At 44.8% G+C, this 26,101-nt stretch overlaps 1 protein-coding gene across 4 annotated transcripts in view; it reads right to left on the bottom strand.

Moving 5' to 3' along the window:
- Positions 1–26,101, bottom strand: part of PHKA2 (phosphorylase kinase regulatory subunit alpha 2) — a 78,672-nt gene that overhangs the window by 28,290 nt on the left and 24,281 nt on the right. For all 4 annotated transcript variants that reach the window (XM_069464352.1, XM_069464353.1, XM_069464351.1 and 1 more), the window contains exons 3-14: positions 23,980–24,027; positions 22,876–23,044; positions 20,426–20,508; positions 18,025–18,105; positions 16,814–16,912; positions 14,901–15,047; positions 13,369–13,422; positions 12,643–12,765; positions 9,045–9,140; positions 4,868–4,975; positions 2,765–2,843; positions 77–211 (exon numbers count right to left, since the gene is read on the bottom strand). In XM_069464352.1, coding sequence (XP_069320453.1) covers positions 77–211; positions 2,765–2,843; positions 4,868–4,975; positions 9,045–9,140; positions 12,643–12,765; positions 13,369–13,422; positions 14,901–15,047; positions 16,814–16,912; positions 18,025–18,105; positions 20,426–20,508; positions 22,876–23,044; positions 23,980–24,027 — 1,222 coding nt within the window. The remainder of the gene's footprint in view (positions 1–76; positions 212–2,764; positions 2,844–4,867; positions 4,976–9,044; positions 9,141–12,642; positions 12,766–13,368; positions 13,423–14,900; positions 15,048–16,813; positions 16,913–18,024; positions 18,106–20,425; positions 20,509–22,875; positions 23,045–23,979; positions 24,028–26,101) is intronic.

Below are 26,101 nucleotides of genomic sequence, written 5' to 3'. Positions count from 1 at the left end.
CACAGTCTCCCTCAGACCCCAAACCTAGAACCAAGATGCCCTTGCCCAAAATGCCCCGATATTTCCCCAAACCTACCAAGCTTGGCATATATATGACTAAGAATCCGGCCTGGCTGGACTCGAATTGGATGAATGTCTGCGATACTCTGCACGTTTATCCCATGTTTCCTCAGCAACTCCTTAATGTGATTGTTTTCTGCCAAAACAGTAACTGCGAACAAGAAGACCAGAGAATCTGCATTACATTGTGACTCTTGTCTCCACACATTGCTATGCATTAGTTGTTGCCCTCTCTTCTGCCTGATGACACACACATTAGCATGCTCTTCCATGCACTGGTTGGCTTTGGAAATGACAGCATTCATCCTGCTGCTCTTCCTGGTCTCTCTGCCCTTGCCACCCCTCAACACCCATGGTGCATATTTATCAAGTGTCCTCGAGGTACAAGACAGTCTGATAAGAGGCGTCTAGAAACTGTCTTCAATAGGTCCCAGGCCAAATCACCCCATATCAAATAATGTCTTGCCTCCCTCTAGGTCTGCATTTATTCTAAACCTGTCTTGTGTCCTTTTCACACAGGTCAGGCGTGGAAACAGCTCCGCTTGGGGGATGCCAGGAGAAGTCTGTGCCCCTGCTCCCAAAAGACAGGGAAAAGAAAAGTGATATGGTGGAGTCTGCTGGCAGGGGATGCTTCAACTGAGGGAGAGAAAGGAGGGGACATCTTTCCTATCAGAGAAAGGAAAGTGGGCCTTCGATTAGGGACATCGGTGGTCGTGGAGCAGTCTGGCCCACCCAGAACAACAGCCCAGGGCCCTGCTGGTGGGGAAGAGCTGCCCCAGAGCTGGCCTGGCTCCCATCTCCAGTGGGTGAGGCCGGGCGCGTGGCACTCCAGCAGGCAGGGAGCTCAGAGTGCCTGAGACCTGGGACCTGAAGGTCAGCTGGGGCCACGTCAGGGATCAGCTGGGCCGCACCTGCTGCACTGGTACTGCTGGCCTTTATGAGAAGGGAGGGTGCTGTGGCAAAGGGAAGGAGTGCGGGGAAGGGGCTTGAGAAGGGGAGCACAGACACAGGGAGAGTGGTTGGTGCCATCTTCAGCCTTCTGGGAATGGGAGGGGCTCAGGGCAGTGCTCAGGCCAGAGGAAAAAGGCTCGGCTGCTGTTAAGGTGCTGGGGGAGCCTGGATGTACAATACATATAAATGCCATTGAGAACTGAATGTCACTTCCTTATAGTCACATAGCACGTAATGCTTTTTAAAGTATTTTAATATTCATTATCTCATATGATCTTCACAAACAAGCATGCTTAACTGGCCAGTTACAACTGAACCAGGAATGAAACATAATCCCTCAGGCCCCTGCAAATGGAAACATCAGCCATATAGGGCTGGCCTGGGGCTTCCCTTAACACCTCTCTCTTCTGAAGCTTCCGATGCCGTGCAGAACTCCACATTTATCAAAACCACACAGCGGCCACTCTCTGTAGGAGGAACTCTTTCAGAGCAGTGGTTTTGATGGAGACCTGGGAGCAACGTGGATCAGTTCCTGAGACTGTACTTCTCTTACTCCACGCCAGACCCTCTGAAAATTTCTACTTTGTTCTATTCTATTACATTAAAAAGATGCTGATTAGGATCTACCATGTCCCAGCCTGCAGGTGGAAAAGCAGTCTTGTAGATTTAAGAGGCTACCTACCAGGACATGCCCTGGTTAAGTGCAGGGGTGATGCAGCCTGCTGGATCAGCCCACCTGGACAGCAGAAATGGGCTCGCACCTGCAGCTGTCAGCGGTGGGTACTCGAGTGAGTGGGGTAACCTCTAAGCCTCACGTGTAAGGTGGAGATGATCATCATCATCATCACCACCACACATTTGACCTAATCAGAATTTGTGACAGTCAGGTGTGTCTCGTGGCAGGCCTGCCTCAAGGCATCGATTGGGTGATGACCCGCAGCTCATCTCACTGCATTGTGGCAAGTGCACCGAAATGAGCTCTTTATCTATTCAATCACTGCTTTCAGTGTCTGTGGCATATGTGCCAGTCAACACAGAAGCTACAAGAATGATGTGGGCCTTGTCCTTAAGAAGTGTGCAGTCTCATCTTGGGGCAACAAGGTGCATACACAATGTGCTGCGACATTAGATGGTATAGGAGTGGTCCATGAGGCATGAAAAATGTTACGGAGCTGCCAGGAGGTCCTCCCTAAGAGGATGGGAGGAAGAGGACTTGCACAGGCCAGGCACTGCACAGAGCATTCCCCATTGCAATCTCAGTTCATCTCAAGACGACTCAGTGAGGGGGCATGAGTCCTAAGGCACAGAGAGGTGGAGTCACGTGGTCAGGCCAGCCTCCCACCTCTCTGGAGGAGGAGCCAGCTAAAGAGAAGGGCCAGCGAGGTGGACACTGGTGAAAGGTGGAAAGACAGCAGAACCATGGGAGGAATAAACAACCCTTGTTTGGGTTCTGAGTTTTCACCAGGCTCAGGTTCTATTTTTCAAAGAATAACAGTTATGAAAAATGATGCTCAATGAATCATCTGTGCCCCAGTTGCAATCAAGGTTTAGATTCAAGAAAATAATTGCTTTGTAGAAAGTCAGTCTTTGCTTGGGTAGACTACAGTTGCCTTTGGGAGCTACTCAGTTATACAAGGTATCTCATACACATGTACATATTTTTTTAATTAAATAAGAAACCAGGAAACAATCTGAATTAAAAATAACATTGGTTTTACAAAGTTAAATATGAATAGTAAACACGCTCACAAACCTTGTACCACAACATCAGGTTTGACCGACGTGGAAAATCTTCTATTTAAGGGATCAATTTCACCAGCGGCAAGAAATCCCTATGAAAGAGGAACGTTGACACTATGAAATACTAACTAAAATTTCATCTTAAACCTAAGTTTGAAAACAAAATATTTTAGGGCTCAAAATATTCAGTATTTTTTTTCTTTACTTTTTTCGAGTCAATTTCTTATTTTTTCTGAAACAGAGTGTATCATTCAAATTGCCACTGATAATCGCTTCTCGGCCTTTTGGCAAAGATCAAGTGTAGTTTGCCACTGATAAAGGTATTGCATTTTTGGCACCTTAACTCTCTAGGGCTAGTCAAGTCCATCATCTTGTATGAGCAAAAAGAATGATCACTGATACATCCTGAGCTCTTACTATGTGCTGGGTGCTGTGCTGAGCCCCTGTATATACACTGTCACATGTAGGCCACCTAACAGGCAAGCACTACCATCATCACCATTTTTCAGGTGGGGAAACTGAGGTAACATGCATAGCAGAAGTGCAGAGTGTGGACTTGGCCCAGGGCTGGCTGTTCTGAAACACAAAGGCCCCCACCATCAAAGTATGCTCTTGGAATATGCATCTCTCCTCCCACTGTCAAAAAATAATCCCAGCCCCAAGAGAGGGGATCGAGGTGTTTTGGGAGTTCTGAGCAGGAAATAGACCTAATGCTGGGCCCACACAAGGCCTGTACATTGGAAAGGAGGTTGCAGAGTAGAGTTACTCCTTTCTCATCTGATACAGAAACCAGAGCTGGAAGGTATCACAGAGATGACCAAGTCCAACCTCTTCACTTTACAGATGAAGAAACTGAGGCCTAGAGAGGTTAAGAGGTCTACCCGAAGTCAGAGAACTAGTCAGGGACAGGGCTGGCTTTTCAAAGGAGATATATTCATTTTCCCTACTAATAAAGACAGAAGCATAAAACACAGTCCCTACCCCAAGGACATGACCATGAAACTGGGGAGACTAGAGGTACCCATGAAACAGCTGCTCCACCTCAGCAATATAGCTCCTGTGGGCTGCGTCCACTGTGACAGTTATAACCTGGTCTTTTGCACACTAGGATCCTGCAGCATTCTGACCCACTGCTCCTTCCCCCATTTCTAGAGCCTGGCAGAACACACTGGGTGGGCCAGCCGTAGAGGCTGGTAGCCCCGCCCTCTTCTTTGGGCTATTTCCCCCACAGTCCCTCCCCAGGAGGAAGGATGAGCCCTTCCGATAAAGTCACTCACACTTAGGACTGGGGGATTCATTTTGAGGCAGCTCAAAAGTATTTGCATTTTAAAAACAAAGCCTGGGGGCAAGTAACACCTGACACAAAATTTTCCACATAATACCCCTCCTCAGGCAGTGGTGGCTCCTGCCTAGCACTCAGGGAGGCTGGAGGATCGCTAGGGCTCAGGAATTTGAGACCAGCTCCAGCAAGAGTGAGATCCACCCCCTCCAACTCCAAAAAATAGAAAAATTAGCCCAGCATCATGGTATGCGCCTGTAGTCCCAGCTACTCAGGAGGCTGAGGCAAGAGGATCGCTTGAGCCCAGGAGCTGGAGGTTGTAGTGAGCTATGATGACGCCACTGCACTCTAGCCAGGGTGACAGGGCAAGACTCTGTCTTAAACAAACAAAAAAAATCCTGCTGTCTCTTCCCATAGAGAATTCTGTAGTCCTCCTGCTTCCTGTGCCTAGGACTGAGGCAGAGGCAGCTGGAAGCCAATCTAATAGTTTTCCAAATCCTGTTTCTTCCAGGGTCAGATGTGCTAATGTTGGCTGAGAGGCTTCCAGCTGCTGCTGACCATCAACTCAAACAGGTTCTAGCCACAGAACAGGAATGCGGGCAGGAGGGGCTAGGGAGGGCTTGGCATGCAGCTGACGCAGAAGCAGTTTTAATGTAAATGTGGACACACGAGGCCAGGAGTCAAGCCTGGGAGCCAACACAGTGCAGCTGATCTTAAAGGCAAGGAGCTGCGGAAGACATCCACACTCACACCCGGCCAAGAGCCTTGTGCTCTTCCAGGGTTCCTTGCACCTCCAATCAGATGGTTTCCAGCCTGTGAGGCCACCAAGTCCCCTACCTCTGCCAATAGCGAGCTGAGGATGTACAAGGACTGGCCCCACAGATGGGGCAGCTTCCCCAGAGGAACTCTGTCCACCGTGTGAGGGTTCTTATACTCTTCATCCACCTGGCAAAGAGAGAAAAACCCAAAGTCAGAATGTCACAGGATCAAAAAGCCAATGGCACCTTGCCCTGGGGAGTGCGTGGAGGATTTGCAAAATGGAGCTCATCCTGCAGACGGATTCTGTGCAAGTGCCAGGATCCAGAGGCCTGGAGGCCAAGCCCGCCTGGGGCTGCGGGGCTGTGAGCAGCAGAGGTGGGACTCGAATTCAGGCCTGGCCCCAGGGCAGTGCTCTCCCCACAAGCACACTCAAGGCAACAGGCGCCGGAGGCCTGGCCTGCCTGCTTTGTACACAGCTCTGGGCCACCAGCACTGTCACTGCTCATGCTTACATTTGGCCGTATTGTGCGCAAACAGCCTACAGCCCTGTCAGGTTTCTTCTATCCCATCCCCAGGGGTTTACAAACCATGTGCCTGTGCAAGAAAACGACCAGAAGGTGGCACCATTCACTGAGGAGAATCAAGCGTACGACCAGCCTGCTAACCCTCTTTAGGGCCTCTAAAAGCAGAATCCAACAGGGGCTTCTGTCTCATCAAAACAAGTGTCAGTGCGCTTTCTGGTGGGCAGTGCTGGCTGCACACTGTAAGTTAGTCTGCAACTTTCTCTCTTCTACACTGCATGCTGGCCTTCGAGCTTTTACTCATCACAACATTGGTTGGGGGTAATGGCAGTGACCCCTTTTTTCCTCCAGGAAATGTAAGTCAATCAAAGGAAATAGGAAACACTTATCCTTCACCAAGGGGGAAAGTCACACCATGAGCGAGTCATTCTTTGCTTGTGGATTAATCAGTGATATTATTAATATATTTAGTAAAATTTTAATTTTTTCAGTAGTAACAAACATTAAGAAAACCTTAAGCGCATAAACTAAACAGAGAATTAAATGTCATTAGTAATCAAAATGAAATAGGATAACAGTGTGAAAAGAGCTTTGAGCAGTAGGATTAGAGATAAATATTTTCTTCTTTCTACAGGATCTTGCCTGTTTTGTAATGCACAAGATTACTTTTACAATAATCAGCACATTAAAACTATTTGAAATATAAGTAGTGTTAAGAAAGACCACGAAGATCTAGAATGAGAAGTATTCGATGCAAAGAACAGAAAGCAGACAAGGTGTCCACATCACAAGACAGCCTGGCTCTGTCCTCCTCCCACCCATGGGCCAGCTCCTGCCTCCACGTGGAGGCGTCCCTTCCCCCTCTGCACTGGAGTCCTTTCGAACTGCTTGCAGGTCCTCAAAGGCACCATGCTTTTGCCGCTGCCACTCCTGTGGCTGCCCTCCAGCTCCTAGACCAGCTCCCCTGGCCCCCACTGGCCTGCAAGCTCACAGAGACAGAGCTGGTGTTGTGACCACCTTTGTGTCCCAGTACCCAGCCTGGTGCCTGGCACGGAGTGGCTGCTCAATCCACATTTGCTAGGCACACTTCATTAGTCTCCAGCTGTCTGTGGAGGGCCCTGTGGATGGTGGTGCCCTGCACAAGCATGTTGGGCTGAGGAAATGAGTGAGGCTGACATCCAAGCTGCATGCCACTTCCTGGCCCGGGGCCGCAGCCACTCAGAGGACAAGGCCCCTTTTCTAACTTGCACACAGGTGCCATATGGGCCGGTGTGGCCCCATCTGAGGGAATCCTTCCCAGGGGTCTCTACATGCTATTGATGTGACTGATGAACCTTTCCAGCTGTCATCTGGAAGCAGCCAACACAAAATACAGTCAATGTAAAATCGTGTCCACAATCGGTACGCAGCGCAGAAGTGTAAACACACTGAATAAAGAAGGACGTTGTAACGACAAGTAGAAACCCAAAGATCAGTGTGGAATTTAGAAGAGAGAAAGTTGCAGAGTAATTTTTTACATCATGTAGCTACTATTGTTCATCAGAAAGGAAAGTGTAGCTGATAACACCTAGCATTTACTACTGTCAGGGCAATGTGCCCTTTAGTAGAATAGGGATGGTTATTCCCAGCCATGAAATAAGTAAAATACCCCTGAAGTCATTTATTTTCCCTTGCTCTGCTTCCAGGTTCCAAATTACCTCCCATTACTAATTTTGTTTTGCCAGACGCCTCAGTACCGGAAAAGGAGCAACCTGAATAAGGGACATGAGCATGTAGTTGCTGGAAAGTAACCAGTCCCCACCCACACACCCACATCACACCTAGTAAAATGAATATATTTACAGGAGATCTGGGTTTATGACACTTAGAAAACAGCCCTGGAAGGCTCCAGACCCTGATCTGTGTCATGAGGGAAGACCAGTTCTTGTCTGAAGTCTTGCCCTTAACTCTGAAACGAAATCAGTCCTGAGCGAACTTGGACAATGTGAGCAGTCTGCTCGTGCTGGGATGAGGGGCCATCAACATTCCGGAGCTCAGGGCTAAGGGTCCAGGCTGGTGGGTTCCAGGCTCAGTGAGACCACCCAGAAGGAGACAGCCACCTCAAGGGGCTGCCCAGTGAATCTGCCAGTGAGCCAGCTGGTGGGATGGGTTGTTATAAATGCAAAAGAATGCAATGCTCCTAGCAATGGAAAATTCTATAATAGTTCTCACAGAAACTTAACTCCTTTCTTTCATTTTCTAGTTGGTTTAATGGTTCAATTATCTAACACATAATATTAATAGTTCCTTTTAGATTAAATCAAGGCCCAAAGTAGTACACAGTGGCATCTTTTTTGCCTTAAGAATAAAATATCAGACTCTTTAAAACTTATTTTCTATGCAAAAGTAAAGGGAAGTCTACTATACCACTGCTTTGGGAAGGAAGCCCAGCGAGGGCGTCCACTGTGTAGATATTTCCATGACCTGGAACCGCACCACCCGTTAGGAGGCAATGTGGGGCTGTGGGGAGGCCCTGAGCCTGGGGTCTGGTCCCAGGGTGGAGCCCAGCACTATCTGAGCTCTGACAGGTTCCACAGCCTCAGAGCTGAGGCAGATGCTTTCAAAGGCCCCTGCCAGTCCTTTAGCCATGGGCACATGGGCCTGATTCAACCACAGAACACCTACAACCAAGCTGTGACATGGCAGGCTTCTGCTGAGTTACAATCTCCCCTGGGCCCTGTTGATTTGGGGAAGATACGGCTCTCTGAAGGCCTTTTCATCCCACAAATGCAATCAAGCTTCAAAGCATCAGGAGCATCTGAGGGACAAACAGCCTAGAATTGAGAATTCTTTTCTTCTAACCATGAGACTCTGACATGGAAATATTCCCACCAAGATATATAGGTCCATCATGACCCAATTTAGGAAACTGGATAGAACAAAACTATCTTTAGGCATCTTCTTGGAACTGGACAGTTTTTCTCTCCCTGAAGTAGAATGGCTTCTGATTACTCAAGCTCTAGCTCAGGCATGGCCTGAATCAAAGGTAGAAATTCTCAACTAGCCCTATACATCAGTCTTCTTCATCTGTAGAAATGTGTAAGAAAATGGTGCACAATAGTGTTTTGTGTTCTTTAGAGTTCCTTCTGCCTGGGGTCAGCAGAGGGACAGGGTATCTCCTCTGAAGGTCTTCAACTGCCACCATCCTAGGACACTCATGGTCAAGCACGTTCCACATGTTTTTCCAAAGCCATAACTCCTTGTTATAGACAGGAACACTACCTACGCCTTTAGAAATCACTTCTGGAGAAAAGTGTTCTTTAAGGCCTGGTGCAGTGGCTCAAGCCTGTGATGCCAGCACTCTGGGAGGCTGAGGTGGGAGGATCGCTTGAGGCCAGGAGTTTGAGACCAGCCTGAGCAAGAGCGAGACCCCGTCTCTACGAAAATTAGAAAAATTAGCTAGGCATGGTGGCATGCACCTGTAGTCCCAGATACTTGGGAGGCTGAGGCAGGAGGATCCCTCGAGCTCAGGAGTTGGAGGTTGCAGTGTGCTGTGATCATAACACTGCCTCTAGCCTAGGTGACAGAGTAAGACTCTGTCTCAACAAAAAAAAAAAAAAAAAAAAAAGAAAGAAAGAAAGAAAAAGAAAAATGTTCTTTCAGTCCAAAAGGGGGATGAAGAATATCAACAGGCTAAGCACCAACTCACTTTGTTCTAGAAAAGCTCTGCAAAGGGCTCTGTGCCACTCAGTTACCTTGTCCGGTGGGATGGCATAGAGTTCCGGTACCAGGCGAATCCCATTCTTGCCTCTGATTAATATTCCCTCTAGGGCCTCCCGGTACTCTTGGACCTGCAAAATAGCCCCATCACACACCGTAAGAAAGAGGTCTAGTTGTGAATGCTGTACCAGCAGTACATCATAGAAAAACAGCTCTCTTGGAAAAAGATTAGAGGTTGGACACAGGACAAAGAAATGTACGAGTATCTCAGCTCCAGAAGTACAGGAGGGGCACCTGCTGCCAGCAAATGTTAGGAGGCGCTAAACGCAATTGGTTGTTCCTTCCTTGAATGTGTCTGTGCTCAGCCCTGCCTTGTCATGCTTCTGGGGAAAGGGATAGAGCACCCTATCGTGCAGTAGCTGTTTCTTACTCGGAATGCCTACAGCACTCATGTCCACACTGGGTGTCACACATCTTTCCTGTGCTGTCTTGAACTCATAATTTAAACATTTCACTCTTAACTTCTTATTTAAATTTTGTCTCACCAACCAGGTTATAAACTTTTGGGTAGGATGGGGAGCCAAATCTTAAACAGTGTCTCCCATTTCTACCTATTGGTAGTTTTCCACTTAAAAGACACTCATTAGTATTCAGCCACAAAAAAGAATGAAATCCTGTTATTTGCAGCAAGATGGATGGAACTGGAAGACACTGTTAAGTGAAATAAGCCAGGCACAGAAAGACAAATATTGAATGTTCTCATTCATATATGGGAGCTAAACAAGTTGATCTGATGGAAGTAGAGTGTGGAATGGTGGTTACCAGAGGCTGGGAGGGTAGGGGTAGGGGTGGGGGAGATGAAGAGAGGTTGGTTAATGGGTACAAACATACAGTTAGATAGAAGGAATAAGTACTAATGTTTGCTAGCAGAGAAGGGTGACTATAGTTAACAATAATATTATATATTTCAAAATAGCTAGAAGACCTGAAATGTTCCCAACACAAAGAAATGATACATGTTCGAAGTGATGAATATCCTACTCTGACTTGATCATTACTCATTATATGCATGTATCAAAATATCACATGTGCCCCATAAATAGGTATAAATATTATGTACTAATAAAGAAATTTTTAAAGGCACTCATTCAAACATTTATTATTTAAGAAATATTGGCTGTAACAAATCTGATGTGAGAAAAAGGAAATGTACATACTATGATTCATGCACACTGATTCTTGGGATGCACTGCCCAATATAGCTGTTGAAGCAAACATTTCCATCAAATTAAAAAAAGCAGTAATAAAAACCAATGTATTAAAAGGGAAAAGAAGGAAGCAGGAAAACCCTTAACCAGCCACCCAACTGTTTAGCACATTTCTTCTTTGGAGAGCCCAGTCAAGTGCCTTCCAGATCTCATTTTCTTTTCGTTTTAAATGTAAGGATGGCAAAGCATGACCACGAGTGCATCATTTTTTAAATGTCACTGGCAACAAGTGAGAGACAGCACTGGTATAGGGTAGTAGATTCTGAGAGGCTTAAAAACAAGATGCTAAGCACAGTTACTTTCCTTTCTTCAGCTTCCCCCCCTCCATCATTGTTAAGCCTGCTCACAACTGAAATTCAAAGTCAATCCTTTTGAGATCTTTCAATTCTGGGATAAAAAGAAAACCCAAGATTATCAGTAAACCTTAAGAGTAAGAATCAACAATGGGGGAACATTGACATTTCAAGCTTACTGCCAGTTCTGAAGCCCCTGGGCATTCCTGAGCAGTGGAGCTTTCAAAAGCTAAAACGAATCTCTGATTACTCATCAGCCCCTCCACCAAACATGTGATAGAACCGGCTGAAAAGATGGCAAAGCATCCGAGTGTCAGTCATTCACATAAGCTTCGCAAGAGCATGGCAAGGGCATGTCGGTTCTGCTCCACAAGGTATGCTCAGGGCTCAGCTCAGGGCATGGTACCAAGTAGAAGCTAAAGCAATTTGTCTTGAACAAATGAGTGTTACATTAACAAATATTTACTGAGCACTTGCTATGTACTAGGCACAGGTAATATATCTGTGAACTGGATAGAGATGGCCTCTACCAGGCTCCTTTGACATGTAAGTGGGAGACGAAATACAGTGTGACTCATGTTGTTATAGGTGCTATGGGGCATAGTGGTACCTGACCCAGCTTTTAGGGTCAGAGGAGGCTTTCTGAAAGAAGAGACACTTCCAATGAACCAAGTGAAGGAGGGAAGGGCACTGGGAAAGAAAAGAATGTTTTAGGCCTTTGAGATGAGAGGAGAGAGAGCATGGCCTGTTCAAAGGACCGAAAGGAGTTTAGTGTGCTTGGATCACAGAACTCAAGAAAGGAAATAAGTAGTAAGCAATTAGGCTAAAGTGGTGAAAACACGGACCAGATGCTATGGAACCCCACAAAACACATAAAGCACTTGCACTTCTTCCCAAAAGAAATCTGAAAGCCAGTGCAGTAGCATAATCTAATTTGCCTTTTAATAAGATCACTCTGGCATGGGTGCGGAGAATGGAAATAGCAGGGAGCCAGGCTGGAGGTTAGGAGACCAATTAGGAGGCTGTTACATTAAATAAGATGTTATCTCAGAGCACATTAAACTAGAGCCAAAGACAGCAAAACCACTGGCTGATCTGGAAAGAACAGCAACAACAAAACCTGTCTGTGACAGACTGTTCTTTGGTGGTCCCCAGTGACCCATGCCTCCTGGTACTCATGCCCTTGTTTAGTCCCCTCCCGTTTGAATATGGGATGTCCCTTTTACCAATAGAATGTGATGAAAGTAACCCTTTGCCAGTTTCTAGCCTAAGTCTTAAGAAAGCTTGGCAGCTTCTGCTTTGGCATTCTGGGAGGTGGGAGGAAGACAACTACCACATAAAAAGTCTAAGGGGCCAGAGACTACAATGGTGTGAGTAGCCCAAGCTTGACACATGGAGGAGAGCCATGGCCCCAGCCAACAGCACAGCTGAGCTCCCAGCATCAGCTGACAGCCAGCATCAACCAGTAAGTTGAGGCCATCTTGGAAGTAGATCCTGCATCCCTATGGAACTGTCCCAGCTGACGCCAGGTGAGGCATTGACAACCTGTCCCTGCTGGGCCCTGCCCAAATTGCAGAATCAAGAGCAAACAAATAGGCCAAGGCCGAGGCAGGAGGATCGCTCGAGGTCAGGAGTTCAAAACCAGCCTGAGCAAGAGCGAGACCCCATCTCTACTAAAAATAGAAAGAAATTAGCCAGACAACTAAAAATCTATAGAGAAAAAATTAGCCGGGCATGGTGGCGCATGCCTGTAGTCCCAGCTACTCGGGAGGCTGAGGCAGAAGGATTGCTTGAGCCCCAGGAGTTTGGGGTTGCTGTGAGCTGGGCTGACACCACAGCACTGTAGCCAGGGCAACAGAGCAAGATTCTGTCTCAAAAAAAAAAAAAAAAAAAAGCAAACAAATAAAATAGCTATTGCTTTAATTCACTGAGTTTTGGGAAAGTTTGTTAAGTGGCGTCAGATAACCAAAACAGTGACCTAAATTCTTGCATAACCCTACATTTTAATAATCATGAGTACACCAATGGGATGAAAATGCTTATTGACAACATAACGCCCAGCATTTTCTCACCTGAACAGCATCACCGCTGAAAACTCCATCTATTATAAAATATGTCCAGAACACAGGCCACTCACATTCAATGTTTTCAAAGAGCTTGAGTTCAGCAGGGTCATAATGCAATCGGTTTGGGTCCTGGAATCAAATAAGTCAAACATTTAAAGGGTGATGTTACATTACGTACAGAATAGCATTGTGCCTCGTTGGGTTTCCCTTGCTCGTCTGGCTTAATGCAGCACTGAGGTTGGTATGACTAGGATTTTGCTATAATGGGGAGATGCTATTTTTGGCAGTTTTCCGTGGTAAAATTTCAGAAAGTAAATCAGAAATATACACATGACTCCTTGATAGTTTACTACACTAAAGCTTCCTATATTTCTAACAAATAAACAGCAATTTGCCTATCACAGTGCTTAGCAGATGATCTGTTTTATTTATATCATCAAATTAGTCACTGTCGCAAAGAAAGCCAAAGAGGAAGCCGCGGTCTTTACAAAAAATGTGTAGGCTACAGCACTGTTTGTCCTTGTCTACAAGCTGGTTTTAAACTAACAGCTCGCTGTCTTCCTGAGGGTCTTACTATTCTATTGCCTAACTCCAGGCTTGCTGACTCCAAAATTAATACTTCCCTTTCCAGTATTCCAACATATAATTATAATCAATAGAGAGAGAACAACACAGTGGCAACTTAGATATGAAGCAGTTAAGGAACCATAAGAAACAGTATTTAAATACAACCTCTCTTGGGGTTTTATAACCATCTCGAAGAAAGCGACAGCATCCATAACGCCCCTAATAAGATAAAGAAATAAAGGACATTTGATGAGATCAGAGGAATTTCTTTGCCTTTTGTGTTAATTCATTTCAGCCCTTCACCCTCTTTCCCATGAAATTTTTTAGTAACGAATTTTGTACCAAGTGCTCTTTGCTTATCAGTATAGTTATTTTTTAAGTAATAAGCAAAGTAAATTCAGGTTTGATCAGTACTTGGAAGAGAATGCCAAAGTATTCCACTGGAGTAGCAGGGCTGCAAGAGTAATTACTAAGAGTTCAGTGAATGACCATTCTTTCATTCTGATTTACCGTATCACATGAAGATGCAAAGGGACCCTCACTATTTGGAGAAGCCACCAGGGCTGATACTTGGATTGGTTTACTCTTACTTGAAAGATTGGGAAGCTAAAAGGACATTCCCCAGACTACTAGCAGTTAGTCAGATGTGCCCCTGAAAGGCTTAGCAGGGAGCTAAGAAAGGACTTGCTACACTTAGGACTGTTGCTGCTAGTTTTCCTGCTGCAGGCTCCAGTGCTCCTCTCCAGCTTCCTGGGTGCCAAGAAAGGAGGGCAGGGGCAGCATTCTCTTACTCTGACCCCCTAATCCTTGGATCGCAGCTTTGGGTACCCATTCTCCAATTTCTTATGTGTGTGGAGGCTGCTGCAGCAGACGCTGCTCTAGCATGGGCGTGGAGGCAACTCTGGCCCTGGCAGCCAGCTACACGCTGTTTTGGGGGTCCTCCTAGGAGGCTCAGCCTAGAACCTGGTCTTCTCCTAAACATTTCATTCCCCACACTAACTCCCTTCCCACTTCGACTACCTGAAGAGGTTCCTTTTTCTCCACTGAGCCCTGACGGATACAGCTGCCTTCTTTTGGGAATATGATTGGAGACATAGGGACTCCAAGGACAAAAGCATTTTCCACTAGATCTAAGTAGGACAATTAACATGCAGATTTCAGCTTAGGAAACTTACATTCTTTGATAATTCTACTGGTAACCACAGTTGGCTGAAGTACTTAATGACATTCTCAGTTTAGTGCATTGTGTCATTGTTACTGCATTTTACCTCAGAACGGGGATTTTTTAAACTTACTGTAACTTTGAGGTCACCACGTCCCCTGAAATTATGTGTGAAGTTTGAGGATATTGGGACATATGCATTTTTTTTCTGGTGGTGACTCTATAGCTTTCCAGAGAGTCTTAAAGGAGTCTGTCTGTGACCTCTAAAGGGTTAAGTGGCTCTCTCTTAGAATGATGGCAGTGGTATAAATTCAAAGGTGCCCGCTTGAATGCAAGTTCTGCTACTTAGGAAGAGAACCAAGCCACTTAATCAATGAGACTTTGTTTTCATGTGTAAACTGAGCTTTGATACTTTATGAGTCCACTGGCCAAACCAAGCCATTAACCTCATGGAGAACTGAGGCCTGAGTGAGCTGCTCATGTGAAAGTGGCACTTAACACAGGGCAGAAGGGCACCAGTGTGACCAATGCTTACCTGGAGCTTAGAAATAATTTCACTTTTGGTCACATTCACCAGGTTTACATCTTCCACTGCAAAGCCCGGGAAGGAAATAATGGAAAGAAGTCCAGCATCAATCTCTTTAGATGTTGATGCTCTTGGCAGCATGGAGAACAGAATAGACTGAATGAAAAACAAAAAGGTGGTTTGGAGAAGCACTAAGAGTTAGATGGAGTACCTAAAGACTATGATCTCAGTCCCAAGGGAACATTCAAGTGAGGTGCTCAATTGTGAGTAGAATTTTATCCTACCAGCATGGCCCCTGCTGGCCATCTTGCCCACCCAGCCAATGATTCCTGCTCTTTGAGGAGGAGCAGGGGCTGGAGACAGCATGGGGCTGCCTGGAGCCTGTGCTGGGAACTCCTTGTCTCCTGTCCTTCCGTGCTTTCTGTTGACTTTGCTGGACCTTTAGGACACGCAGGAACTACAGGGATACCTGTGTCAGCAGGCTAAGGCATCCTGGCTATGAAAACAGAGACCAGAAAAGAACACACATATGGGGCCAGCATGGAGAAATGTCTGGCTTCTGTGGAATGTGACCAGCTGGATTGTGTGACCCAGAAACCACTTAAAGAAGGAGTCAAATCCAGAAGCTCTCATGAATGCTCAGGCCGAACGGTAACCAACAGAATAAGCGTAGTCCTAGAATCTTTCTAGGGTTAATTAGAGGCACCATGACATGGCTTCAATTATAAGGTAATTGAAACTTGGAACGAAGTTGAAATTATAAGGAAAAGTTTGGAAAGGGTCTAACATGTACAGACATGGGGCTAGACCTCTGCAAACATAAGCTCATTAAATCTTCCATATGAAGAAAGACTTAGGGTATTATGTCCAATTCACACCTGTAGACTCTGACACTCTGACACTCTGAGACACAGAGACTTCTGCCTAAGGGCATGCAGCTAGTAAGTGACAGAGCTAGGATTCTAACCCAAGCCTATCTGGCTGCAAAGCTCACACATTTCCACTAGACTATTCATCTACTAAGATGCACACCAGCTTGACTCTATTGCCCCAAGAAAGATCGGATTCTCCCTTAAGGACTACTTAATGGGGGAAAATGGACTGAGCTGGAAGGTGAGGTTGAGATGGGAGGAACCCTTTGGCTTCAGAATAAAGTTTTATTTCTTAGAGCCAAGTGACCCTGGGCCCTGTTCTTTTGTCATTCTTCCCTAGGCTTTCTCTGCCTGGAAACACAAACTCCCACCAGAAACTCTCCATTCACAAGTTTTTATGTATCTGACCCACTGTAGCCCTGGCACAGTACCTGGCACATAGTGGGCCCTCACTAAATAAGAGTTTGCTAACTGTCTAGCAATTGATGACTTTCTGTCTGCTTAATGGAGTCCCCTAATCTGTATTAAATCACTTCTTTCTCTGACCTGTATTTCATGAAGTTCTACTAATTTCTCATCTCTCATCTCTTCTCCGCTACCCATCCCATCCATCCTCAACCCCTGCTCCCCGCATCAAGTGCACTAGTGCTTGCTAGTCATTCACTTTTGGGGCACCATGACATAAACCTGAGAGAAAACCACCTATGTGCTCAAAAAACATAAAACAGATTTTGCTTCCATCAAAACAAGGCTGCTTTGATTGCTGACTCCATATACACAGCATCATCATGTCTTCATTTGCATAGTACTTTCTGGCTTAAAAAGTGCTTAGAGAAACTGTCTAAGTGATTTACTTTGATCCTTATAAACACCTTGTGAGGCAGGAGGAAAGGGTCCCAGAATGCCTGTTTTATGGATGAGGAAATGGAGGCTCAAAGAAGCTAAGTACCACTCAGCTAGAAAGGTGGGGAATCTGAACCGGGGCTCATGTCTTCCACTCCAGGACTCTCTCTCCTTCCCTAGTCTCAATGCAAGAAGCTAAACTGTTACCTGGCAGTGCTCAACTTCATCAGGCAGGACATGGATCACTGACTTGCGTCCTCCTTGGGCACCAAAAAGATCCAGTTCATCGATTGCCTCAAGAGCTGCCTGCAAACACAGGTATGAGTTATTTTTCTTTCCAATAAACATACAGGCCAATATCTGGCACTCCTTTTTCATTAAGCAATCTAGCATACATGATTTCCCCGAAGGCCATGAAACGCATCTTTAAAATCCAGCTAAAGAGTCCTATCCTTATTGTTCTATCCTTATTTTCAGTGGATCAGAGATTTCCTGTATGTTGCTGCTCATTGCAGGAACAAGAAAGAGAAAACAGAAAGACATTTCCTAAAATGAAGTTAGTATACTACCAAAAAATGAAATGATAACAAGTTCATAGTATTGTAAATGTGTGTGTATGGCACTAAATTCATGGTTGGTTTTCTTCTCACCCATTTTAGCAGTTAACTTTGAACATTAGCATATCTGGCATTTCAGAAAGTTAATTCTTTTAGTAATAAGTATGTTTATCTTAATAGAGCATATTTATTGTTGCTTTAAAAATTCTAGTGCTGGGGCCTTTACTCTGTCCAAAAAATATGCTTCAGTCTTGAGAAGGAAGGAGGGAAGGAGGCCAGCTAAATGCCTATGGCAAGAGATGCAAAACCCGTAGCCTGCAGATTGAATCTGCCCCATGGGTGTTTTGTTTGGCTTGAAGAGTATTTCTGAAATGAGTCTGAATTGGAATACCTTTACGGAAAGTTCCTAGAGTGCCCAATACTCGCCCTCTGATATCTTGCTATCTGGCCAACTTCACTCATTAATACTTGCCTGACCTTGTAGACTTTTGAACTTGTGAGCCCAACCTCCAAAGTGGTCATATACTTCAGCCCTCTCTCTATGCCCCAGAAAAGAAGACTGGACACTATACATGCAGCTTCTTAAACAACAGCAAGAGCTTAGACCCATGGGTGATAACAATGGCTAACAGGGACAGAGCACTCTGAGTTTCTGCCACATACAGACTTCAGTGCAGGAAACCGACTTTCTTTACCCATAATTTCAGTTGGCGGAGGCACATGTGTCACCTGAACTTCTTCACATACTTGCTGTTGACTTTTGAAAAATATGCTAATCAGATTAAATCCAAACTCCTCACGAACAGAACCAATCGAAGCAGTAAAAACAAACAGAAGAAGAACAAACAGGACAACTATTACCTTAGCCATTCCCACTGAGCTTGCATTCAATTCTGGAATGCCCTGATTCGTTTTATCTCCACGCTCCCACATTCCATAATCCTGGGGGAGAAAAAGATAGTAATCAGAAGGGGAGAAAGAGGTATATGAGAAGTGCTATGGGAAAATGTTTCCTTTATGTTACCGCAGGCATAATGAAACACAATTATCTCTTCTCCTAAGGCTTTACATACCCATGCTGTGTTCTTTCTCAATTTCAGTTCATGTGATCTTTGTGCAGAATTTTAGAAGAAAATACTCAAGTGGAACAAAAGTGCATGCAAAAACACTCTCAAATTTCTTTTTCTAAAAGGTATTAATTTATAAGAAACTCTTGATGTATGGAGAACAAAATATTTTATTTATCTTAAAATCAAATAAAATGCTGCCCCTCTATTTAGCCAGTGCCTTTGACCTTATATTAAATTGTTAGATGGAATAAAGAAACTTTAACACATGGCTTATATCTACTTGAAGCCAACAAAGCCATCTAAAATAATTTAATACCTATTTTTAGCATTACCTCATGGGGAAAAATATGCTTAGCAAGTAATTAGAGCCAAAGTCAAAACTGAGGCACAGAACACTGAACTTATATGGTATTTAAAAACTGATTAATATGAACTGGCTCAGAAAGCTGTCACGCAGAGGACTTGATATATGTGTACCTAACTTTTATAATTTGTATTTTCACTTCAACACCCAAGTATTGGATGCTAGTTGGAAACAATGCTACACGTACTAGTGAAAGCTTACAACCCAATAAAAATAGTACCAACGTTGATCTCCAAAGATGAACATTTTTAAGATGTGAAAATTGAGACTTAGATATCCTAGAGCAACTTTAGATTCTTTCCTGCCCAGTGAGCCTTGCAGCTGAGCCTAGGATTCCTTCCTTCCGTACTCCTCATGTCTGGGCCTTCCTGCAATCCAGCCCATCTTACTCCAATCCTGGTGTCAAGCGACTCATCCTCAAAAACTGCTTTGATCACTTCACTTCCTGCTTCGGAGTCTAAAATGACAAAGGGTTTATTCCCTAGTGGGCCACATTCACGTCTCTCTCACCGGATGGCCATACCCTCCATGATCTGGCCTCCCCTCTGCAAGCCCACAAGCCGACTTTATTTTCTACTCTTCTTCAATGTCAACTTCTACTTAAGTCTACTCCTGCACTCTGCACTGCTTTCCCCAGCTGCTCCCCAGGCACACACTCAGAGCGTGTTCCTGCCTTCTGGGACTGCTCAAGCTATTCCCCATCCCAAATGCCCTTCTGCTTATCTAGACCCCGCCAAACCTTCAAGGGACAACTAAAGGCCCACTCTTTCCACAAAAATTTCTCAAGTTTCTTTAGACGAGTGTTTGTCAACTTCGGCACTAACTGACATTTTGAGCCAGATAATTCTGTGTCCCAGGTGGCTGTCCTGTACCCTGTAGGGTGGCTGGCAGCATCCCTGGCCTCAGCCCACTAGATGCCAGTAGCACCTCCCCCAGATGTGACAATCCAAAGTGTCTCCAGATGTTGCCAAATGTCAAGGGCAAGATCGCCCCCGGTTGAGAATCGCTGCTTTAGACCTGGGGTCAGTGAAACATAGCCCTTGGACTAAATCTAGCTTGCCACCTATTTTTGTAAAGTCTATATGGGATACAGCCATGCTCAGTTGTTTACATGTTGTCTATGGCTGCTTTCATGCCACCAAGGCAGAGCCGAGGAGCTACAGCAGAGACCATAGGGCCCACAAAGCCAAAAATATTTCTCTCTGGCCCTTTATAGAAAAAGTTAGCTGACCTTCCTTCAGACCATAGTGGCTTTTGTTTTTCAATCTTTTTAAAACCAGCCTCTACCCTTTCCTTACTGCCTCAAAAAGCCAACTTTGCATACTTTAGTTTAGTTGTTGTGTAGCAGAGCACCGGTCTTTGCCTTCCTAACTAGACAGAAGCCCGGAGGAAGTGGGGTTTGTACACATTTATACCCACACAGATCTGGCCCAGGTCCGGGATCTGCCTGGCTTGGGCCCCTCCACCTGTGGGCTGGCAGGGGTGATCCTCCCCATACCCCAGCTCCCACCAAGGTGCCAATGCTGCTATTTCATCAACCCCAACTCAGGGCAGCCCATATGTACCCCACAGGACATTTTAGGGTCTTATTTAAAACAAGCATAGTGGATTCAGACAGAGCATGTGGTATATTCCAAAAACATAAAACCCCCAACTGTATCCCAGGGCAAAACTGTGCACTTTGCATGTAGAGGTGATACAATCTCATGGCTCTAGTCTTGTTAACCTTCTGGTCAGCCCCAAAGAGCCTGGCCCTCAAGGAACTGTATGATTTTTATTCTTTTCGATGACTGGCATGCCTGCAAAGGCTACCAGGGTTCATACTTACAGCAACTTTATATGCCGCTTCTATGTAAAAGACAAGATTCTGTATGAAGGCCACCTCGTCAAGGGTGAAAATAATATGTAAGCCTAGTAAAGAAAAACAAAGAGGTTATTAATCATGTTGTGAAGAGAGAGCTGCCAATTATAAATTCTAAATATCACACTAGGAAATAGGCAGTTTTACCCTTACTTTCATTTTTCTTTATAGGGCATCAAAAATTAAGTTTGAAGTCAGTCATAACAGTTAATGTCTAATCTCAGAAAAAGGAAGGAAGGAAGGAAGGCAGGCAGGAAAGAAGGAGGGGTGGATGGATGGGCTGCACTTTCCTGTGTGTGCCTATGAGTAGAAAGGGTTGAAAGAGAAGGTATGGGACCTTTGGTACATGTTGTATTGGTGCAGAGAAAGTTCCAACAAAGCAAGGATTTTAGCCCAAAAGAACCAGAGACACTGTCCCTATCCTTGAGTGAGCCCAAGGAAGGGTGAGTACTTTTGACCAGAGGCATATAGGGAAACTAGAGCCCCCAACATCAGGAGCTGACCCTCCACCCCCTGGAAAGCCCAGCTCCCAGGACTTGCCCAGGGGTTGCATCAACTCACTGTGGCAGGCAAGTCCAAGAAAGCTGATTTTTTGCTTGGGCTCTTGAAATTATAATCAGTTATGGAAAATATATGTATTTTAAAAATATGAATTATTGACACTGGTATGAATATAAGATACGCACTCTTACATTGATGAGAGAAGTTTTAGTAAGCTAGATTAGAAGTTTACAACAAAGTTTAACTAGAAACTGAAAACAATTTGGCAGTATGTATGAGCAGCCTTTGAATGACATCTAACTATCAGAAGGAGGTAAATACAAATGGGGTCAACGTTGGTATTGCAACACTAGTTATAACAGCAAAAAAAAAAAAGAATAAAGGAATAGTTAAATTAATTATGATATATCCATTGATAAAGTCACAAAAATAGTGTTTATGAAGAACTTGTAAGATCATTGGGAAAATGCTTAAGTTATAATGCAATATCATAAAAAGGCTATGTTTATGTATACAATGTATCCTTAAATATGTAAAAAAAAAAGTATAGAAAAATGACTTGGAGGAGATACAACCAAATGAAAATTGGCAGTGGAATTTTTTTCTTTGTATTTTGGTATATTTTCAAAAATACCTATAGTGATCTCATACTAACTTTCATAACCCTAAAGTATTTTTATAAATGTGCAATTTATTCACTAAGCCATAATGATATTACTTACTGACTTCTGGGATTTTTAGAGTTTCATGCTTGCAGTCTGAAATAAATGGGTGGCCTCAGGCAGGTCAGTTGACTGGACTGGTGGGTGATGGGGACTCTGAGACACAGTTGCTAAGTGCCCTAACCCAGGGGAGCATCCATAGCAGATGCCATCATGGGCAAGAATGATCACTTGGTGTGCACAGATGGCCACAGCCTAGAGCTCAGGAGACCTGGCGTCCAGGCTGCCATAGAAGCCGGCAACTCTGGCTTCAAGAGGAACGAGGCATGCCATCTGTGGCTTGTGGGCTTACTCACAGCACAGGCACTGCAGGCTGGTCGGTCTGCTCTGGGCGCGCTGCTGAGTGGTGGAAATGATGTTGTTTGAATGTAATTTGGATAAACGAGGGTGTGTCTAGAAGAGGGTGACTAGGGTAGTGAGAGGGAGAGCCGAAGGGCTGCTAATCCCAGAGGAGAAATGTCTAAGAGCAGATGTGAGACTGCCTGCAGATAGCTGAATTGTCAAAGTCGGACCTGACCTAGGTTGCTCCAGGGACTAGGTGACAGTGACAGTAAGGAAGCTCTGGGATTAATAGAAAGAAGCTAACAGCCAGCTCAACAGCCCTTGTCCTGCAAGGGCCCAGGTGGAGGCTGACTGTCCTGTCTGTAGGTCAGGGAGGATAGCTACACTCCCTGCTCTATCACAGAGGCAAATGTGTATAATATCATAGAGAAGCAAGCTTTTCCTTTGCATAAACTGCTCACTTAAAATACTGATTGCTATGGCTTGAAAGTGTTCCCTCCAAAATTCAGGTGTTGCCATATGATGGTATTAAGAGGTAGAGTCTTAAGGAGCCATTAGGCCATGACAGCTCCTCCCCTCCTGAGTGGGACTAAGACCCTTTTATAAGACGCTTCACCGAGCATTTGGCTCTCTTGCCTTTCTGTCTTCTGCCATGTGAGGACACAATGTTCCTCCCTTCTGGAGGATGCGACCCTCACCAGACAACCAAACCTGTTGGCACCTTGACCTTGGATTTCCCAGCCTCCAGAACTGTGAGAAAATACATTTCTGTTTTTTATAAATTGCCCAGTCTCAGGTATTTTCTTATAGCAGCACAAATGGACTAAGACACTGGTTGGTGCCTGCCCTCCTCCCCACTCCTTTTCTGGATTGTCACTCCCTGTACAATGGGCTCAAGCAGCCCTGGCTCACCGGAGGCAGTCATCTGGGCCAGGAACAGAAGGAAGAGAGAGGTAGCATCCACCTGGAGGTGGCCCCACTGGTCGTCGCCCACCACGGTGCTGCAGGTGGCGCTGTTGTACTTGGCATGCAGGCTGTCCTTGGTACTCTGAGTGTACTTGAACTTCTCCACTTTGTCCACCTGAGGGGGAAGGCGAGCCGGCTCCACATAGTTATGGGGGTTCATGGCTGCCAGAGGTCACACCCAGGGCCAATCACCTGGATCTAGACCTCTTATGTGCTACTTCGGGGAGCCAGAGGAACGGAAGGCGGCTGCTAGTGAGCACCACACAGAGGGGCTGTGCTGGGGATTCTTCTCACCTATCCCCGGAAGTGTCCCAGCCTAGGATTTTAACAAGCTCTGCAGGGGTGAGGGTTCATGCCAAAGGGTGTCCTTGTCTGCAAATCCCCAGCTGTGACACATGGTAGGTACTCAAGGAGAAAGGGAGGGAAGAGGGAGAAGGAAGAGGGAGAAGGAAGAGGGAGGAAAAAGATCTGTTTAAATTTCAACTTCTCATTTCTAATGTTGAAAGGAAAAGAGCAACTATGTCGTTGAAGGTGCTGACTGAGGGTGGGGAGTATGTCGTATCTGTCTTGGATTTGTGCAGATTCTAGTATAATGTTCTCTATACAGTACATGCTCAATGAATTGTTTTCTTTACCCCTCACTGAAAATACCAGTAAATGGTAATGTCAAGTTTTAAAAACCCAAGCATTTCATCTCAAACGAAAATATACCCTTTGATAAACTTGACAGAATAAACAATAGTATGTGGCTTTCTAAAAAAAAAAAAAAAAAAAAAATGTTTTCTTCCCCATTTAAAAAAAAGGCATGTTCTCCTTTTACACATGTAACTCTTCAAAAGAGATTCTCAGAAAGTGTCCTTTGACACTGTGGTTCTATAGTATAATACAATTCTTGAAGATAATTTTTAAAAAAGTAAATAGCAAAATATTTTCAATTTCTCCTCCTCTTGAGAAGAAAATGTGTTAAGCGTGTTAATTGTCACAATTAAAAATGACATGAAATGCCCACTCAGATGCTCTGCAAACCCACACTTGTCGTGCTCTGCCTACCTGTCTCATCATACACTGCAGCAGACCGCGCATCAGCTTCACCACGTTCTGTGGAAATAGAGTGGAATCAGAAATAAGGCAGGTCCCAAGCACACACGAGCATTCTGCCTGTGCATATTACCTCCCCTTCTCCACTCCATGACAAAGGAAGAAAAATCTTGCCAAAGTGATATCTCAAATAAAGGGGCTGGATCCGATGGCATCTCTCAGCTCTGGAATTCAGTGATTTCTTGCTGACATTTTAGCAACAGAATTTTTATAAGCCTAGTACTCTGGCGTTTTATGTCACATTTCTTGGTAATTTATTTTTGTTACACTAAGGATGAATTAAGTCTGCCACGCCTGCCCAAAAGTAATGATGTTTTGCCAAAATAGACATTTGTGACAACATTACTGGACTATTGAGTAAAGTTCTTACAAAACACAAGTGGCCGCCAAGGTTTCTTAATAATATGATGTATTGCAGCCAATTACTATTATTATCATCATTATAAATAACAACAATGCTACATGAATTAATTAGACACTATGTCCAGGCATTGTACAAAACACTTTGCCTGGATTATCTCTAATTCTTGCACCAGCCTTATGAGGGGGGTTGTATTATTACCCCACTTTCTAGAAGAGGAACCTGAGGCTGAGAGAGATGAAGTAACATTGATTGCTAAAGTCTCCCAGTTGGCAAGGGGCGCAGCGAGGACAGAGCCAGGCACTCAGACGCCAGAGTTTGAGCTCTTAACCAATACGTTATGTTGCCTGCCACCTCCTCCACGAGTCAGGCCCATTTAAAGAGTGGTCTTACACTCAGCCCTGTTAAAAACACTATAAAACTATTAATACTTCACAAGTGGCTAGAGAATGGGATATTTTGTAGGTCAAAGTAGTCTGGCTGAAAAAGTTCCCACCTAGGGGCATGAATATCTCTCTCACAGAACGTACATGGTTTATAGGGGATGACAAAGTGAAGGGCCCTGAAAATTTATCACCAGTGAAAAGTCTGGAAGGGATGGTCCTAAATCCTAGGATTCTAGGACATAATCTCACTTTATGTCATAAACTCTGCTGGGGCAGAAAATGTTCCCTCATAATTATAAGGCAAAGTTAACATTGTTATAATTAATATTTCTTACAGTGTACAGCAAAAACATTTGTCAATTAACTGCCCCTCAAATCAAGTTATTTTCCATTAGGAAGTAATACAGTGGTTCCCAACTGCAGGTGATATTACCATTCCCAAGGGGTGGAGGCATTTTTATTGTCACAGTGATGGAGGTGGGGGCTGCAGGCATTTAGTGAGTAGGGGCCAGGGACCCTAAATGTCCTGCAGTGCATGGGATAGTCTCACACAATGAAGGACTGAAACGTTCAAGCCCGAAATGCAATAGTGTCCTTGTTGAGGATCACTGGAAGGTCCCCGTGTTATTTACCACACTCACTGTACAGTAAAAGGCATTAGCAAACAACGTGGCCTGTTCATGTCTCACTATGGTTAGTCAAGGGGCAGCAAATCTAGTCAACTTAACCCAAGCCACGTAGGAGTGTGTGAGTGTGTGTGTGCGTGTGTGTGTGAATGGGCACTACTTTACTTTGATTTTGTCTCAAAGAAGATGGGAGATTTGTAGGACATCAATGTCAAATTATACTATTACATGAATGATTCACTTACATAAAAGTCATCCAGCTTCTTAGAGGAGTATTCGATGCTTGCTGTATGCAATTTTTAAAACCATCCCTACTTGCCTTCCCTGACAAGTCTGGGTGATTTCTTCATCTCACACTCAGCTCGTCTTGTCAAATCCAAACCCTGCCTCCACTGTCAAGCTTCTTTGTTAGCCTCCCCGTGGTCAACAAGCTTCCCTCATGCTACCTGGCACTCAGGCCCACTTGGGTTGCTATAGACAAGCACCAACCAGGCTCTAAGAACCCTTCCTGTGCTCAAAAACGCACTGAATGTGAGAGCCATTGAGGAATGTCTGAATCACAGATAGATCCCGAGGTGTCCCACTCCAAGAGAATTATACTTTTACATTTCAATGCTCCCTACTTTAATACCATCACTCAAATCACTCAGAAAACACTTCCTGTGCTCAAGGGCAGATTATTTTCTTACAAGCTCAATGAT

Source organism: Eulemur rufifrons, chromosome 30, assembly GCF_041146395.1.
Source record: "Eulemur rufifrons isolate Redbay chromosome 30, OSU_ERuf_1, whole genome shotgun sequence".
NCBI classification, from domain to species: Eukaryota; Metazoa; Chordata; class Mammalia; order Primates; family Lemuridae; genus Eulemur; species Eulemur rufifrons.
This window is presented reverse-complemented; position numbering and strand designations above follow the sequence as displayed.